Source organism: Hyalella azteca, unplaced genomic scaffold (genome assembly GCF_000764305.2).
Source record: "Hyalella azteca isolate HAZT.00-mixed unplaced genomic scaffold, Hazt_2.0.2 contig10495, whole genome shotgun sequence".
NCBI lineage: Eukaryota > Metazoa > Arthropoda > Malacostraca > Amphipoda > Hyalellidae > Hyalella > Hyalella azteca.
The window spans coordinates 9,396-26,601 of NW_025940535.1; the positions used below are offsets into that span (position 1 = coordinate 9,396).

Consider the following 17,206-nt stretch of genomic DNA (forward strand, 5'->3'; position numbering starts at 1 on the left):
ACAATTTACAATTTAAACCGCATTGATTTTTCCACCAGGGACAAAAGATGCTCAAGATGATAATCAAAACTCTTTGTTATTAGTTTAATTTGTGCTGAGAACTTGTTGGCTGCCGCGGCAAATTTCGCTGCACGCAGGACAGCTGACGGCAGTCTAGTGAAATTATCATCCCAAGTTTTTGTCTGGCGTAAATCCCTTGAATCTAGAACTCTCTTCTAAAAACCCTTCAACTTCTGTCGGCACGAATCCCAAAACTGGAAGTTCTTAGAGGCCACGTTGTGTGAATACAAATTTAAAAGGATCAAGACAAAACAGCTGACCTACCTGCTTTTTGGAGACCCTGCGCCGGATGCAAAATAAAGCAACTTTCAAGGTCCCTTGAAAAAATTTCTCATGTGGAGAACTGGCACGGTGTTTCAGAAATTTCATGCATGAAATCTTGAAATTTCATGCACCTTATTCGAAAATACTATGTGCATGTTGCCAATGAATGTGTAGTTTAGTCATTAAAATACAAGTACTGGTAAATTTGCCATTTCTATTCGAGTATCGATTTGAAAGCTCTGCTCAGTACTCAGATTTTCGGTGACATGCATCAAAACACGACCTCCAACTACATAGGAGCAGGAATTTCTTGCATTGAGGAAACTTCTCGTCGTGTGAGGCGCCAAGCTTCGCATCCAGGCAACTCAGAACTTGTTGCAGACCACAGACCAATTCCGTTCAATAACTCAGGGTATACAGAAAGAAACCGGTGCGACAATCATGCTCGGGATCGAGAAGGAGGCAGGGACAATGGAACCCCTTTCGATTCATCAATTCAAGTTTGGATGCGACAAGTGATGACAATCATTTCTCTTCTGCTGATCTGCATCACAGACGTCACAGCCAAAGCTTACGAGTGAGTTATCTTTTGCAAGTTATCGTTTTTATTTCTTATTTCGCTGCTCAATGTTTACTTAGTAAATTGAAAAAAAAATTTAAAAATGAAATCGACACATGGGACTGATAAAAATGCTGCCTCTTTAATAAAATCTCAGTTCCAGTGCAAAGAAAGATTTCTATGAAATCGAAATTAACTTTTTTCTATGTTACTAACATATTTGAACAGGTTTTTTCCTCGAGTGTACGGCTCAAGTAAATACATTAGAGGTTTTTGTCCAGATGTCGTGAAACTCAATTAGGTAATGGAGAACATGGGTTTTGGTCGAATTTCCAGGTTGAAACTAATAGAAGATTTTCATAATAGGCTCCTCCACTCAAGCTACCCATAATATTAGTGAGTTTTGTGGGACACCAAACTCGAATACGGGCATCGGGGAGCTTCTTCAGCTCGATGCGGTGTTTAAAGATAAGATGATCGTAAAATTTTGTGTGCCATTTGGAAAATAAGAGCTCAGAGTACGCTTTTATGGATCGTAGTTAAATTATTTTATAATAGGAGGCACAGGTTCCATGGAATAAGGCTCCATATTTGTACCGATAACTTCAATGTTGGCTCTAGAGAAGAAATACAGGAAATTTATTGCCTCAATAGAGTAGCAATCATGATTAAATTCATTTTTCTTTGAGGACGAACGTTGTGTTCTTCCTAGATTGGTTTGAGTATTAAAATCACTTGATTGCTTAAATCGCAAGTTTATCGAGAATTTAAAAGCAAAGAAAAAAGCCAAACAATTCACCATTTCTTAAGTTCTTAAGAATGAATACGTTTCGGACTTAAGCCCCATCGTCAGTTCAGAACCTATAAGGCAAGCAGTATCAATTAGAAAACTAAAATTTACATGGAAGATAAAAACCTAAATCGACAAAAGAAAAAAAAAGAAAAAACATACACATAAGGTGACATGCCGATCTATTTACAATTTCAAAGGGATAGGAGCTGAAGGCTGCATTTGAGCTAGGTTTTTGTTTAAAAATATACAGGGATTCTAAAATCCGTAGGTCAGTAACACCGGTCGTGTAAGCTAGAACTCTAAAATCACTATCGGACACCGGAACATTGCACTGCTCGGCATGGACGCGCACAGCTAAATGAGGAGGATGCGCAGGTAGTGTTTCGTTCTAAAATTTCTGCCCTTATGCTCCGCCAATCTAGTGTAAAAATTGCGGTATGTCATATATATACCGACGTACGCTGATGCGCATTACGCACAGCTGTATCTATATACTAGGGACGAACGCATATAAAGCGGGATAGTATCTTTATACTTGAAGAATGAGCAGATTCTAAAGTTATTCGCCAAGACTACTTGCAGATTAACATTCGGAAGATATGTATTGAACAGAACTTTCAATTCCTTACTCAAAGTCTCGGATGCATTGCCGAAGTAGGGAAAAGAACAATAAATCAGGTTCCTACTGTCGCAATCGGGAACAATTTCATTATATTGCCTAGACATGAATTTCTTAATTTGAGTATAAACAAATTGCTACGGAAACACATTTAATGAAAAGATGCTGCGCAAAAATTCAAATTTAATGTGCATAGCATTGAAAGTTGAACAAATACGGAAGCCACGATTCATGAATGTTTTAATCCCATTAATTTTTTAAGTGTATTGAGTAAAAACTAAAAAAGCTGGTGCTTAAAACGGTAAAAGTTGACTTTTGGAATGAAGAGGTTTGGAAACAGCCATTAGATTTTGTTTCATTGCAATCGAGGAAAGATAAACTAAATGCAGCCTGCAGCTCCTATCCCCTTGAATTGCAAATAGATAGGCCTGTCGCCTAATGTTTATTTTTTCTTTTGTCAATTTAGGTTTTTATTTGCAATGTGAATTCCAGTTTTCTAATTGATTCTGCTTGTCTTATAGGTTTTGAACTGACGATGGAGCTGGATTCCGAAATGTTTTCATTCATAAGAAATTGTGAATTTTTTAGCCGTTTTATTTGCTTTTATATTCTAGATAGGTACGGTGTTCTTAGATAGGTACCTATGTTGTTCCAAGATAGGTATGTTGTTCCTAGATGGGCATGTTGTCCCAGGATATGTATGGTGTTCCAAGATCGGCATGTTGGTCCTAGATGTTCCTCTGGAAGGAATTAATTTCAAGATATCGATGCCAGCAGCACAACATCTTAAGCCAGATTTGTGTGTCCATGGAAAGCCTCTTCAGCGACTCCCATCAGTTGTTATTGAGACATTCACCTCTACACCAAATCTCTCGAAAAATGTGATCGAGTTATATAATTCTCATGATAACTACTCATTATTTTCTGTCGTATGTGTCATTTGTTGCAAGATGTTTTATTCACATACTCTTAACTCATTTATTGGCTGAAATTAATTTTATTAGAATTATATTAATGTTGTGTTATTATTAGTAAAAAGCGCTTGGGACTAATTGGATTATTGTTCACTTCTCGAAAAGAGTAGCAAGCGTCATTAGAGTGGCAAAAATCATCTTATCTATGTTTTTTTCCGGGCGAGTGAAAGTATTGAGATGAATTTACTGTCCATCCATCATTCGCCAACAAATAATCAGATGTCTCTGTTCCGCTGAATTTTTTTTACAGCCGGGACTCAAGCGACGCAGCCCTCGAGTTCCAGGACATCCTACCCTCGGACCCTCGAAGCTACGACAAGATGACACCACCTCGAGAGGAGGGCCAGCCTACGATCGTCTACTTCCACGTCACGGTCATGAGTCTCGACTCGATCGACGAGAGTTCGATGGTACGTAAGCCGTCGAGCGCGTAATTAATGACGGCGAAATATTACGACGCTGTAAAAGCTTTTACGGCTTCTCAAATGATTGCGCTTGTCACTAACACTGTTGAAGGTTTCCTGATGTTGGAATTTCGTTTGTTGCCTCCATCGATGGTTTTACTTGCCTATCTTGGTCGTCTTCCTGGATCAACAGTAACGTGACTAAATTGAAATTTGGAAGCCGATTATTTCTGCATAAGACTCCTTTCATATGTTATTTTATAAGCTATTGGCTGATCAACAAAGATTTGTATGAAGAGGAAATTACTTATCGAGTTTACTGTACGTATATTAAACCAAGATGGCGACGACAGCTCGGTGTGCCTGTCTCCCTGAGCAAAGAATGTTATTAGGGCTTAGCGCAAGTTCTTACCCAGAGTAGAATTTAACACGACCATGGGAGCCTTAAAATTGAATTCCAAAGAAGCTAGAAATTGGGCCCATGTTTCAGATGCTGACTGATTACTTCTGCAGAACGTCCAATTGAGTCGTAAGCCGCAGTCTCGCATCGACAATTACTTTGTTCACGGCGGCAATATTCCGCGCGCGGCTGGATGAGCTTCCGAACATGCCTGTTAAAAAAACATGCTTTTCCTTTAAGAAAAAAAACAGCAAAATTTTGACGCACTGAAAAATTTCATTGTATGTTTTGAATTAGTTTTTGAAATCACAGTATATTCTTTATATATATTCCGAGCGGCGGCTGGATGAGTTTCCGAACATGCCTGTTAAAAAGACATGTTTTTCCTTGAAGAAAAATAACAGCAAAATTTTGATGCACTGAAAAATTTCATCGTAAATTTTGAATTAGTTTTTGAAATCACAGTATATTCTTTATATTTAGTTCAAATTTTATCAGTTCCCTTAACGATGTCATTACATGCACTAGTTAAACGATTGGATTACACGAGTTCACACCAAATTTTCAAAAGGTAATTTAAAATGTTCTCGTAATTGGATTTAATTACATGAAAAACGCCGTGATCTAGGTGAATAATTCGATCCTATGCTAAGCCTTTGCTGGAAGAAGAGTTACTTAAGGGCAAGCCCTTATAGTCTAACTAGGTTACATTACGACAATAGGAGACGAATAAGAACATGGGGACAATAGGTGATGAATAGGACAATTTGTGACTAGTCGGGTAACTAAAAATATTTTTACGATTTAATATAGACTATATCGACGGATTGAAAATTTGATCAAGGGGAATGTAACTCAAAACACGTTACCAAGTCCCTCCAAGTGATGGCAGTGAGTTTTCACATATTTGTATTCAAACAAATTAAGATTTTTAAGAAGCGAAAACGCATGCGAGAAGAATGCATTCAATCTGATATATACATGACAAAATTTGTGTGTTTGTTGCCTGTGCAGATTGGGAGAGTTTCCACGATATTTATATTTGTGTGGTATTACTTGGGTAAGAAATTTTGCTCGTAGAGGGAAAATATTAGGAGACGTCAAAACAGGACGAAAAAATAAGAATTTGATAATTGAATTAGCATGCATATAATTTTAATTGAAAATAAACATAAGATGTTTCTTCCATTTGTAGCTAAGGTCAAACGGGGGTTCTATGTTTGAGTAAGTCTTTTTCTAATTATTATACCTTAGTTGTATTCCAATTACCGGGATTTCGCGTAACAGGGATCCAAATATGCGTGGATTGACAATCCTGCAAAACGACTGACTAATTTGCTGGTATTTATAATGTAATATATGAGGTTTCATTGAAGACCAAAATTTTTTTATAATTTTAAGAAGCGAAAACGCTTCTTAAAACGCTGGTATTTAAAACGCTGACTTATTTGCTGGTTTTTATAATGTACTATATAAGGTTTCATTGAAGACCAGATAATTTTTTTTATAATTTTCTTATTAGCTTTTTATATACTGGTAATTATATACACTTTTAATTCGCACATTGCGAGCGTTAAAGGAAGTGCGTATAGCCAAGCCTGCTGAACGAATTTTTAATCCAGATGCCCGCATTAGCTCATTTCTTAATCAAATTCAATGCAACCTGCTTCTAGTATGGCAGTCATCATACAGAATAATTTGTGCTTATATCATACTTAATGTAGAGTGAAATAATGAGGGATGAGAGGAGTTAATTTACTTGAAAACTTTTAACGAAACTAAACGTAAGCCGTTCAGCACTGCTATCCAAAATTTTATGCTCTGAGATGTGAGGAAAAATTACGCTCGTAGTTGAACCTTTACCTTGGAAGAACCTACTGAGCCTGAAAAGTTTTCAGTTTGTAGATTCGCAATGGACGATTTATTGGTACATTACAGACCTACGCAGCAGACATTTTCTTCGCCCAGAGCTGGAAGGATGCTCGGTTGCGTCTCCCCGATAACATGACGCAGCCATACAGACTCCTACCCGTGCAATGGCTCAAGGTATGGTAGATAACAGTGTTATTGAAATAAATTAAGTTAATAGGTAGTGAGTATTGTATATACATTACGTTAGAGAGCAAGCAGGAACTGTCCCTAGTTTTAGCAATAAAAAGTTACGCCCAATTGAATCAATCACCAGATAACCTAATTTTAAGGAAAGCATGTATGTGCATATATACGAGGGCTTAGAAGCAGAAACGAATAAATTAAGGTGTGTAAATGGCATAAAACATTTACAAAGTTGCGTGCACTCAATCTTTTTCTTAGCAAATGAAAAGTACAAAATTAAAAAAAAAACATTTTATATCCCAACTTAGTTAATCCCTCAGAATTTTGCGCATTAAAAGTTGTTAATGTTGTTTTAAATAATGTGCAAGGGAGGACGAAAAGTTTTTTATTTCTAATAAAACAAAAATATGTTGTGGAGCAAAACACGTGACAATACAGAGCACAAAACAAGTCCCAGAAGAGGCTTCATTTCCGGCTTGACTTCCCCCAGCGGCACCCGTCGTCTACACGACACTATATCGAGCGCCAAATGTTGGCACCGCTCTGTTCTGTCAATAATTTTTTTCGATTTTTTTTAACGAATAAGTCATTGACGACAGTCAATAGGGACAGATCCTATTGTATTGCTCAGATTGATCGTGGAATTGTCAATAATTTTTTTCGATTTTTTTTAACGAATAAGTCATTGACGACAGTCAATAGGGACAGATCATATTATATTGCTCAGATTGATCGTGGAATTGATTTGCGTCTGCACTTTTTCCATTCCCTCCATTGGAGCAATGCAACTTTATTATATCCTTGTTTCTTGCAAATTAGTTATCCCACGTAACATAGGATTTAAGATCGTTGGGAAAAGCGACATTTAATAATTTCAGGCTCAGAATTGTTTTACTTTCGTAGCGATTGTTTGGTAGCTCTTATCTAAGGAAATCCACTGATCTACATATGCAGTGCCACTCGGCGTTCAAACGGTAATTACCAACTGATATTTTGCTTGATCTACTCAAACGGACGTTTTCTCTAATGGTTCAATCAAGGAAAAGTTTCCTCTGTAAATAAACACCGTCTTTCGTTTGTTGTTGCAGGGAATATGGCGCCCTGACGCATTCTTCAAGAATGCCAAGGCTGTCACATTCCAGGAGATGACGATCCCAAACCACTACCTGTGGCTCTACCAGGACAAAACCATCCTGTATATGGTCAAGTGAGTTGTCTTTGTGAATATTTACGTGCTCTAACCATTATGTGTTTTAACCATTTATCCATAATTCAATATGGATGATTCGGGATAAATTGAAGGTCCAGCGTGTGTTTTTATGATTCACCGAAAAATGAAAGAGTATGGTAACTAGTTATGCGAATTTATAATATATGAATAAAAATCCTTTGAGATTAATCATTTAATGCTGTAATCATTAAAGTTGGTAAAATAAACGAGGAACAAAACCATTTCACTTATTCATTACACCACACATGAAAAATTGATAACAAATTGTGCAGTTATTGGCAATAGTTGTATTTAACAAAATGTTGCCGAATCTCAATGGAAAATATCAAGCGCTTCACTTGCGCGTTGAAATGTTTAACAGCACAGACTCTTGCCCGAAATTCCCACTTAGTAGTTATATCTACAAATTTTGTTCTAACCTCCATCATGAACGGCCGTGACTTGAGTGAACATGATGTCACTTGCATAAAATCACAACTAACAATTTGTTCATCGCCGATTTATTTGCACACATGCCGTTTACATATAAATAAAGTAAGTAAAGTTTGCATTCAGCTCGGTGGTTGGCGAAGCAATAAGCTCGAAAATGTCCAGCAGATCGTGTTAAGGAATTGCTAGAAGTAAAGTAATTGATTTGATTGATCTCGGTTTACTGAAATTCGGTGTAGCATCCCAAGTGCGCTACTCGGCTGATTTGGGCGTTCTTGTATGAAATACAGTTTATTAACATAGATTGTTACGCTGGATTAAGAAATAAATTATTTATTTAATAATGTCATTTGAGATAATTTCGGAAGGTAATAAAAATGTCATAGACAGTTAAAAGTTAAAGAGATTTACAACCATACAAGTAAACGAACGTCGTCGGCCCTTCGATTACGGTAAATATTTAGAAGTGTAAGTTGAAATATTTCCCGCTTGTTAGTATAGCTGACGACTTTTATTCGCGTCATCGAAGAGCTAGTTAAAATTTTGACTAACATTGTATAGACGACATTCTAAAGTCAACATCATGTATTGAAAGATCAATTAAGGTCGCTTAAAAATCTTGTGAAAAATATTCCCCGACTAGGTTGAGTGAATAATTTTGCAAAAATTGAGATATTATTTGATAAACTTAAAAAATTTTATTTATGACATAGGAAAAACAAGTGTTGTTATCTATATTTTATCATTAAATTATTTGTATAGAAAACATACCCAAAAACAACGTAATTAGTTCAGGCGTCAATGCGAAATCGCGAGAAAATATTCTGTAATAAAAACATTGCATTTTAATTAGCAACTAGAGTTCAGCTGTGCCAAAAGATTCCTACTGAAAAACTACGATGATCAGGACTTAAAAAAATTCCTCGTATACCCTAAAAATAAATAAAGTGATGAGTAACAAAACAATCCTATCAAAAAATAATTATTTTATTTCGCACGATATTGCTCCCTTCATCTCGCAGCTTGCACTCAAGCATATTTTTGACACTTGTATTAATTGCGGCACGGGTAACGGCCAAGCTACAGGGTAATTAATGTCTGGTATCAGCACCAACTCTTTTTTTTTCATTTTTATTTTTCATTCTTTGCTTTATCTGAAAAACAATACAGGCTCACAATGCAGCCAAAACAAGCAGGTGAGCTTTTGTGCAAATTTTAAAAACAAAGAAATTTATTATAACTGCCGGTACTTAAAATTTACGAGGGCCTCTGAACAAGCTCTATTTGGACATGCAGTTAGCGTTGAATTGAAAAGACAGAAAATTTGATATTTGTTTTGAGCACAATTATCTGAGCTTTTATGGATTCTGGCGTGTAAACAGAACAGAGTTAATTGGCCCTTGATTGGCAGGCGCTTCTGAATATTAAAATAAATTACCATTTTTTTCTGGTCAATTGCGCTTTCACAATTGCCACGAAAACATTTTATACATTAATTGTACACGATTCATGCATTTCCATGGCCAGCTCTTCAGAATTTGATTAATTCACGGAATTTTTCATGGCTTCTGACAGAATATGAGAAAATTTGCTCTTTCCCTTGTGATTTTGAAATTTGGCTTGCTTCTTGATAGAATGATCTTAACCAGATGTAATTCCCACAACATCAACTCAGTTCTCGTGTTTCTGAACGTTAAAACTTTGAGATCATCATTATAGAAAAACATATATTTTGCATTAGATGATTTTCTTCACCTATACCTACACAATTTTTTTCCCTATTTCTCAGCTTTTTATGTTATTTATCTGCTTTCTTGCAAGCAACATTCCAAGTCCCCAAGTGTTAACCTGCGTCCTCAAACTATGCTTGTTATGGTCATTAGGGCTCAAGTAATGATGCGCCATCCTGGGCCTAATTAAACTGCAGTCCTAATTGACGGCGGCAAGACAGTAACTGTAATCAGTGTGTCATGGTATGCGGGTGTTTGCTAACCCAACTCCGGCAGCTTGCAAATTCCAGAGGGACTCCCAATTTGTGTCCGTCTTCAGAATTCATTAGTGGCACTGTCTGTGCTGTCTCGGAGTGTATGAAGCATAAGAATTTCTTGGAAAAATTCTTGAATAGCTCAATTTCCCTATTGAAGGACAAGAATATATAAATACATGTCTAAATATGATGTGGAATACGATGGTACTTCTCATTGATCAGAATAAATGTAGGTATAATTTTTATGTTTTTATTTTGAATATTATGAATCAATTTCAAAATTCGGATATCACTATTGATATATTTTATATTGTTGATATATTTATGCTGATATATTTTATATTGATATAAATGATACGATGTTGATATATTTTATATTCGCGATATGCATTATCTTTATGTAGGCGATTAATTAGTGGGAAATATAAAAGTGCAAATTATACTAAATGAATTTTCCTTTTTACTTGAACAGGCTAACGTTGGTGCTGTCATGTGCCATGAACTTCGAAGTGTATCCACACGACACCCAGGAGTGCACCATGAAAATAGAGAGCAGTGAGTTGTTCTGTGTACAGGAGTGCACCATGAAAATAGAGAGCAGTGAGTTGTTCTGTGTACAGCAGTGCACCATGAAAATAGAGAGCAGTGAGTGGCACAGAACATCACAGTGTTGTCGTTGCTGTCCCGTGTGACTTCCAAACGACTACATCATTAAATTAGTTTGGTGGCTGATGCAGTCAATATTAAGGAAAATAGTTTTACTTATTTAAATAATACTTATAGATTTATTTCTTTTTTCCCCATATCCTCGTGCTTAACTCGATTCAGCGTTGAAATTTCAATTAAAACTTTACGTAGCTAGTATATTAAATCACTGAAGGCACTTAAATTTATTTTTAACTAAAAATTGATTATCAGTTCTAACTTTTCCTTATTGTTGGACCCGACATCAGATCAATATTGTAACACTTTCAGTCATCCAATACTACTAACTTTTCGATATAATACATTTAAATTGACATCTGATATTTCAATTAACTTCAATCCAAAATATTTTTTAGTTTTATTCAATTTGATTTACCTCTAATCTTTTTTCGCCACAGTTTCCCACACGACCGACGACTTAGTGTTTGTGTGGGAGCCGACAGTCCCTCTGGAGGTGGACAAAAGCATCGAGCTCCCCCAGCTGGACCTGGTCCGCAACGTGACCGGCGACTGTACACAAGTCTACTCTACCGGTACTGCCTCCTTGATTTTCAAGTGTTTTCAATTTCGGGTTCCTCTTTTATTCGTGTTTTCAATATCATTTTTCTCTTCATTTAAATTCTATGCACTCAAGTCTACTCTACCGGTACACACTCATTGATTTTCATGTGTTTTCAATTTCGTTGTACCCTTTTATTCGTGTTTTCAATCTCATTTTTCTCTTCATTGAAATTCTATTTTGTTGCTATGTAAATATGTCACATCAAAGTAATTAAAAACTGCATGGAATATACCTCCATAAGTTGTTGACTTATGGGTGATTCGTTCAGCATTGGTTTCATGCTATCATTTTCATTTCCACGTTCCTAAATAGTTAAAAGTGAAGAAAAAACTTAAGATTAATAAAATAAGTTAATAAATAATGAAATAGGAAGAAAATTTTATGCTAGGACATAAATCTACTCTATTCCAGGTAATACAAAAATTTATTTTCATTATGCATATCATTAATCAACATAAATCTACTGATATTCCAGGCAATTTCACATGCCTGGAGATCATATTCACGTTCCGGCGGCGGCTAGGCTACTACTTGTTCCACACGTACATCCCCACATGTCTCATCGTCATCATGTCCTGGATCTCCTTCTGGATCCGTCCTGAGGCCGTGCCAGCGCGCGTCACCCTCGGCGTCACGTCGCTGCTCACCCTCGCCACCCAGCACGCTAACTCACAGAAATCCTTGCCCCCGGTGTCCTACATTAAGGTACGTGGATTAGATGATTAGATATTATATATTATATCATTATATTATATATTATATAACACCATAAGATGATTAGATATCATATATTATATTATTATATTATATATTATATATAATTATAAGATGATTAGATACTATACGCGCGGTTGCAAGTGATGTCCTTTATTAATCCCGAGCTCAAAGTGCGTTTAATTTATGATCAGCGTGATTTTCAAAGGATTATATTGAATATCACAACGTTTTTCTGGTGACTGGATAAAAATTCTTAATACGCGAATGGTTTTTTTCTTTCTTGATGAATCTAAAAAAACCTAAAAGTTCCTTGAGTCCAAAAAGAAGTCTGCACTGGAGCCACCTTCGTTCGTCAAAGCTCATTCATCCTTCGGTTCTAACGTGTGCGTCAGCCACGCTAAGAAATCCATTAAACTTAAAAGGTTTTAGAGCAGGGTAGCGGCAGGGTATTTTTATATCACGCAGATTTGTGGCGTTTAAAACAATTATGAAATCTTAGCACGTTTTTCGGTAAATTATTTTAAGAGCCATGCCGCCATTTAGCGGCACGCACCAACGGGCTCGCTGATTTATGGTGTCGTGTTTGAAACTCTGTTAAAGGAACGAAGTAAGGAACTTAATTTCAGAAATAATTGACCCGAGCCCAAAAGTATTTGAGTTGCTAAATTTTACCCATTTTACTCACGGAAAGAAAATTAATGGTGTCGTGGTGGCTCGAGTCCACGCATTGCAATTAAAAAAACCCAACTAATGATCAACTCTAGGCATAATTATAACACAAAATAATCAAAAAAATTAGTCGACTTGGTAGCATCATTCTGTTTCCGTATTTAGAGGCTAATATGTCCAGAAAAAAATATTCCAAAAGTCCCCTCATTAAAATTCATTCTACAGCACCAGTCACCGTCATAGGACGTCTATCAATGCAGCTACGATTTGAGGGATCTGCGACATTACTCCCAACTTGGAGCGTTAAATGCCAAATTTTCGAACTGCCACGAATTTTAGTTTGAGCCGAGCAGTCCCAGTGGCATTAAATCGTGCCAGACATGCCGACCATCGGCGCTTAGGAACGAGCGCGGCAACTCTTGCGCAATGTTCAATTTGGAGTTCATAAGTTGCGTCTTGTTGGCTTTGGAAAACAGTTCAGCACTCGATACGGAGACATCGGCTCAAATTATGCCTGGAAAATTGTCCAATATTGTGGTATACCGTAAATTGAATAAATTGTAGATTAATCAGCAAATCTTTCAGTTTTGGTTGTGATGCATGCAATTCACTTTTGTTTCGCATTCTCGATTAACTTTTATAGGAAGGCTTGAGAATTTAGGCAGAATTTAGGAAAAAATGTTGTGAAAAACTGAAGACAAATTTTTCATTCATGATATCATTTGGCATATATATACTGAGCAGGCATCAAGCATATTCACGTAGTGTTATATGGCAAGCATTTGCATAGCGTGCATTCAATAGACCTTTTTCAATGAGATATTTTTTTATGGTACAGTATAGGCTATATATATTATGCATTTTGCCTTGTTCATTTCTTCAGGCAATAGTAGACGTGTTCATGTCATCATGTATGTGCAGGCAATAGACGTGTTCATGTCATCATGTGCAGGCAATAGACGTGTTCATGTCATCATGTATTTGCAGGCAATAGACGTGTTCATGTCATCATGTATGGTGTTCGTGTTCCTGTCACTGATGGAGTATGCACTCGTCAACGTGGTACTGGGGGATGTCCCTGAGGAGAGCCGCGCTCTCGACGCCAGAATCAAAGCTAAGCAGGTATGTACGATCGATGGAGCTTACCAACGCAACCACTTTGCTGCTGGCCTAAAAAAATTACGGGAGAACTTACATTCAGATAAAAAATCTCAGAATATTTATGAAAAATCAAACCAACTTGGCCTAAGAAAATGATGGATTGGGAGAACTTACATTCAGATAAAATATCTCAGAATACTTATGAAAAAACCAACTATGTATTGATACGAATTGAAGTTGGAAATCACATTATTGAGGTTAGATTGGTGGCCTCAAAAAGTGATGGATTGGGAGAACTTACATTCAGATCAAAAATCTCAGAATATTTATGAAAAATCTAACCAACTATTGATGCAAATCGAAGTTGGAAATCACATTAGATATATAGGTTAGATTCTCGTAAGATTTTGGTGGAAGATAACTTAAGAATGGCGAGTTGTCGCTTAGATTTCGACAGAATTATCAGGTTGCGCGGTAATTTTTGGTGAAGCAAACATTCATATTATATATGATGCACGAAGCGTCGAAAATCACAGAAACCCACAGTCCGTACTTGACACAGAAAACAGACGTGTTTTTAACATTCTCCAAAGCTGTTGTGCTTCAGCAAACAAATATTTAGTCTTCAGAATATTAAAAAAAGTCTTTGCAATAAAGTTGTGTTTCAGCTGACATATTTTGACCCATCCACAATTCTGGAAGCTGTTGCGATTGCCAGCAGTGCTATAAATGTTACATAAATGGGGGCAAAGGAAGACGGAGAGGTGCTCGAGACCGTTAGGCGTCCGCTACAGACGCTACGGGATGCGGGAACCTCGGTGCGTTTAGACCAAACGTCTTCCTGCGAACAACGGGTCTGCTGAGGAGTGATCCTCTCACGCCGTTATGGCGCTCCCGTGTAATCCAGCCCGATACATGAATGCCAGAATAATATTTTACAGACGGAGAATTAATAAAGGAGGCTGAGTCTGTGGTAATATTAGAATCTGCATTTCTTTCTTCTGGATGAAAATAAATAATAATATCTCAGTAGGTCGGAATGTTTTTCCTTGGAATTCGTAAAGTGAAAATTCTTGTGCAGCAAATGCAAAAGTTTTCTGAACTTCTCACGTGGATGGTGAGCTGATTAAAAAAAAAGTTCATTTCTTAAACTTTTCACGCACTTCTATTGCATGGTATTGTTCCTCTGTATAATCTCATTACATTTCGTTACTGTTTACGCTCATTTTCGAATTTCCATGTGTTTGGATTTATGAAAATAAGTTGCCATAGTTGTAAAGAGTATTTTAAAGTAAATTTTTCCTCTGCCTTTGTAATTGATCAATTTGCAAAAGTTGAATGTTTTTTTGAAATATTTGAAGCACAAGAATGACTGCGCGATCGGCAAACGGTGCATGCCGACACACACGCACTGTGGTGAACACATCGGACCATGCTGCTGCGCCCAGCACTACGGCTGCATCGGCACATCCGTGACATCAGCCGCTGTTTCCATAGCCTTGCCACCGCCGCCACCTCCACCAGCCGCCGCCACCACATCGCCGCATCTCAGAAAGAACAACAGAGAAGAGAATCAAAACAAGCGAACTATGCCGTGCCCGTTGACTTCTTCGCCGTCACCCAAAAAACACCACAATAACTGGTCACAGGTAATGATTCATGGACAATAATTAATCGAGGTTGAAGTATTGATAGTTGCAGGCAAATGTGTTTCAATCAACATGTTTATCATTTACCATATTGATCGTAAAGGTACAATATTCGACGAACAAATTTTCAGACTATTTTAACTTACCGGCAACTTGAATTTCTTTATCACCTTGAAATTTGATCATCGTCACTGCGTAACGTCAACATCGTTATCAACAGCAATAGTTGCGAGGCCTCCTCTCATCCCAGAATGTTTGTTTTGTCGATCAGGTGATGGAGCAGAGACGTCATCGCGCTATCCTGATCGACCGCTTCTCTCGAGTGGTCTTCCCGCTCTCCTTCACGATTCTGAACATCGTTTACTGGTGCGTCTTCGTTGTCGAGTGGCCCGCCTTTGGCTCCAATGACGTCGAGTCTTAGGGTTGAAGTCTTATTCCAAGCAACAAGACTCCCGGTTAATGTTGTTTGGAGTTATTTCGATGCTTCTCAATCTTTACAACTTCTTTTATTAGAAATTATGCTCAATAGCGCGAGAAGATGTTCCCCTCATCCAATCGAGCGTGAAAACCATTCAAACTGAAAGTTCGGTGCTACAATTTTCTAAATACATAAAGTTATGAGAGGCCAAGATCTCGAAAGTTACGTGTCATTGTTTTACGTGAACCATAGCGCGAAAGAGCGAATAACAGTTTTTGGATTTATTTAAAAGTTTGCAGTTATTGTTGAACTTCAAGGGATGTAGCGTTACTTGAAATTGGTTTGAAGCTACGTGAACTACGTAGCTTCAAAGCTACGGTGAAAGCTACGGTGAAATTTTGTGAACTAGTTTTTAGTTGAAACCCAAACCAACGGATCCACAGATTGATACCGATGAATTATCACGATCTTGCATAATGAATAAGGAATTGTTCTATTTTAAAATCAATTCTTCTCTTTCTCTTAATTCTCAAACATTTATACGCACCTTACGAATATAAAATTTTATTGTAAGACTCTTTATATCTTGCACAAATTATTGATAAATTTAGGGAAACTTTTTCTTCAATTTCACCTGAAATTTATTCGATTTTTTCGAAAAGTAAATTAATATAACGTGCAGATCACGAATATACACAAAAATTACCTTCATGATTCCATTGAAAAATAGTTGACCGTTGAAGCTCAATACAAATTAATAACTCTCTAAATTTCATTAACAATCTTCTCGCTGAATTTTTAGCCAATAAAAAATCGAGAAATTATGGAATTTTTATCAATATTTTTTCTTATGTCCATCACGAAACTAGTTGAATGAGTTTAAACATTTATAAAATATTCACGTCGATGATAAAACCTTATTTCAATAAAATCAATACCACATATCTGAATTAATATAAATGCGAGAATATTTATGCATCTGAAATATGCATTAATTTAAATTGTATATATTTGTTGAGAATTTTTTCCGTAAATTAAGATTTGTATGCATTTCAAATGCATCATCAAATATAACTAAGATAATAACCTGAAAACCTTAATTTGTGGCCTCAAATGTAATTTTTGAACTAAACTCATGTGTTTAAAATATTTTTATTTTGAGACTTCTCGCGTTGTATTGAACATTTCAGGAAAGTATCAGAAACGCAATACCAATTGAATTCTGACTTCCGATTGCTAGATATTTTAATCCCTTCCCGAATATTTCGATGTTCCATCGACTAAAGCTTCTTTGTCGCTGCTCGGATAACGAAACTGAATAAAATATCCGGTCGTTGGCTGGATCGCCCTCACGATCCAGCCATGGTTGAACTAGTATAAGGTTGACCTATCAGAAGCCCATTTTTTGCGGATATAGTTCGTTGTTGGCCTTTGACGTCACTGATCTTAGTGACGTCACGGGCATTAACCAATCACCGAAGTGCGATCAAACCTGTCGACCAATCCTTCGTGGGAATGACGGGTTTGTTTACGTTTCTCGATCTACGTGACGTAACAAGAAAACTGAACTGAAAGACGGAACTTCTCGTGGGTCAACCTTATATAGTTCA

General features: G+C 36.8%; 1 protein-coding gene across 2 annotated transcripts; it reads left to right on the plus strand.

Moving 5' to 3' along the window:
- Positions 1 to 523: 523 nt before the first annotated feature.
- On the plus strand, positions 524 to 16,137 carry LOC108668694 (glycine receptor subunit alpha-4; the record flags this gene model as incomplete). Of its 2 annotated transcripts, none has more annotated exon segments than XM_047882448.1 (10): positions 524 to 901; positions 3,520 to 3,679; positions 6,012 to 6,119; positions 7,217 to 7,335; positions 10,248 to 10,330; positions 10,879 to 11,013; positions 11,518 to 11,747; positions 13,350 to 13,550; positions 14,891 to 15,178; positions 15,450 to 16,137. In XM_047882448.1, coding segments are annotated over 10 exon segments (1,785 nt in total). In that variant the 3' UTR covers positions 15,600 to 16,137.
- Positions 16,138 to 17,206: the final 1,069 nt, after the last annotated feature.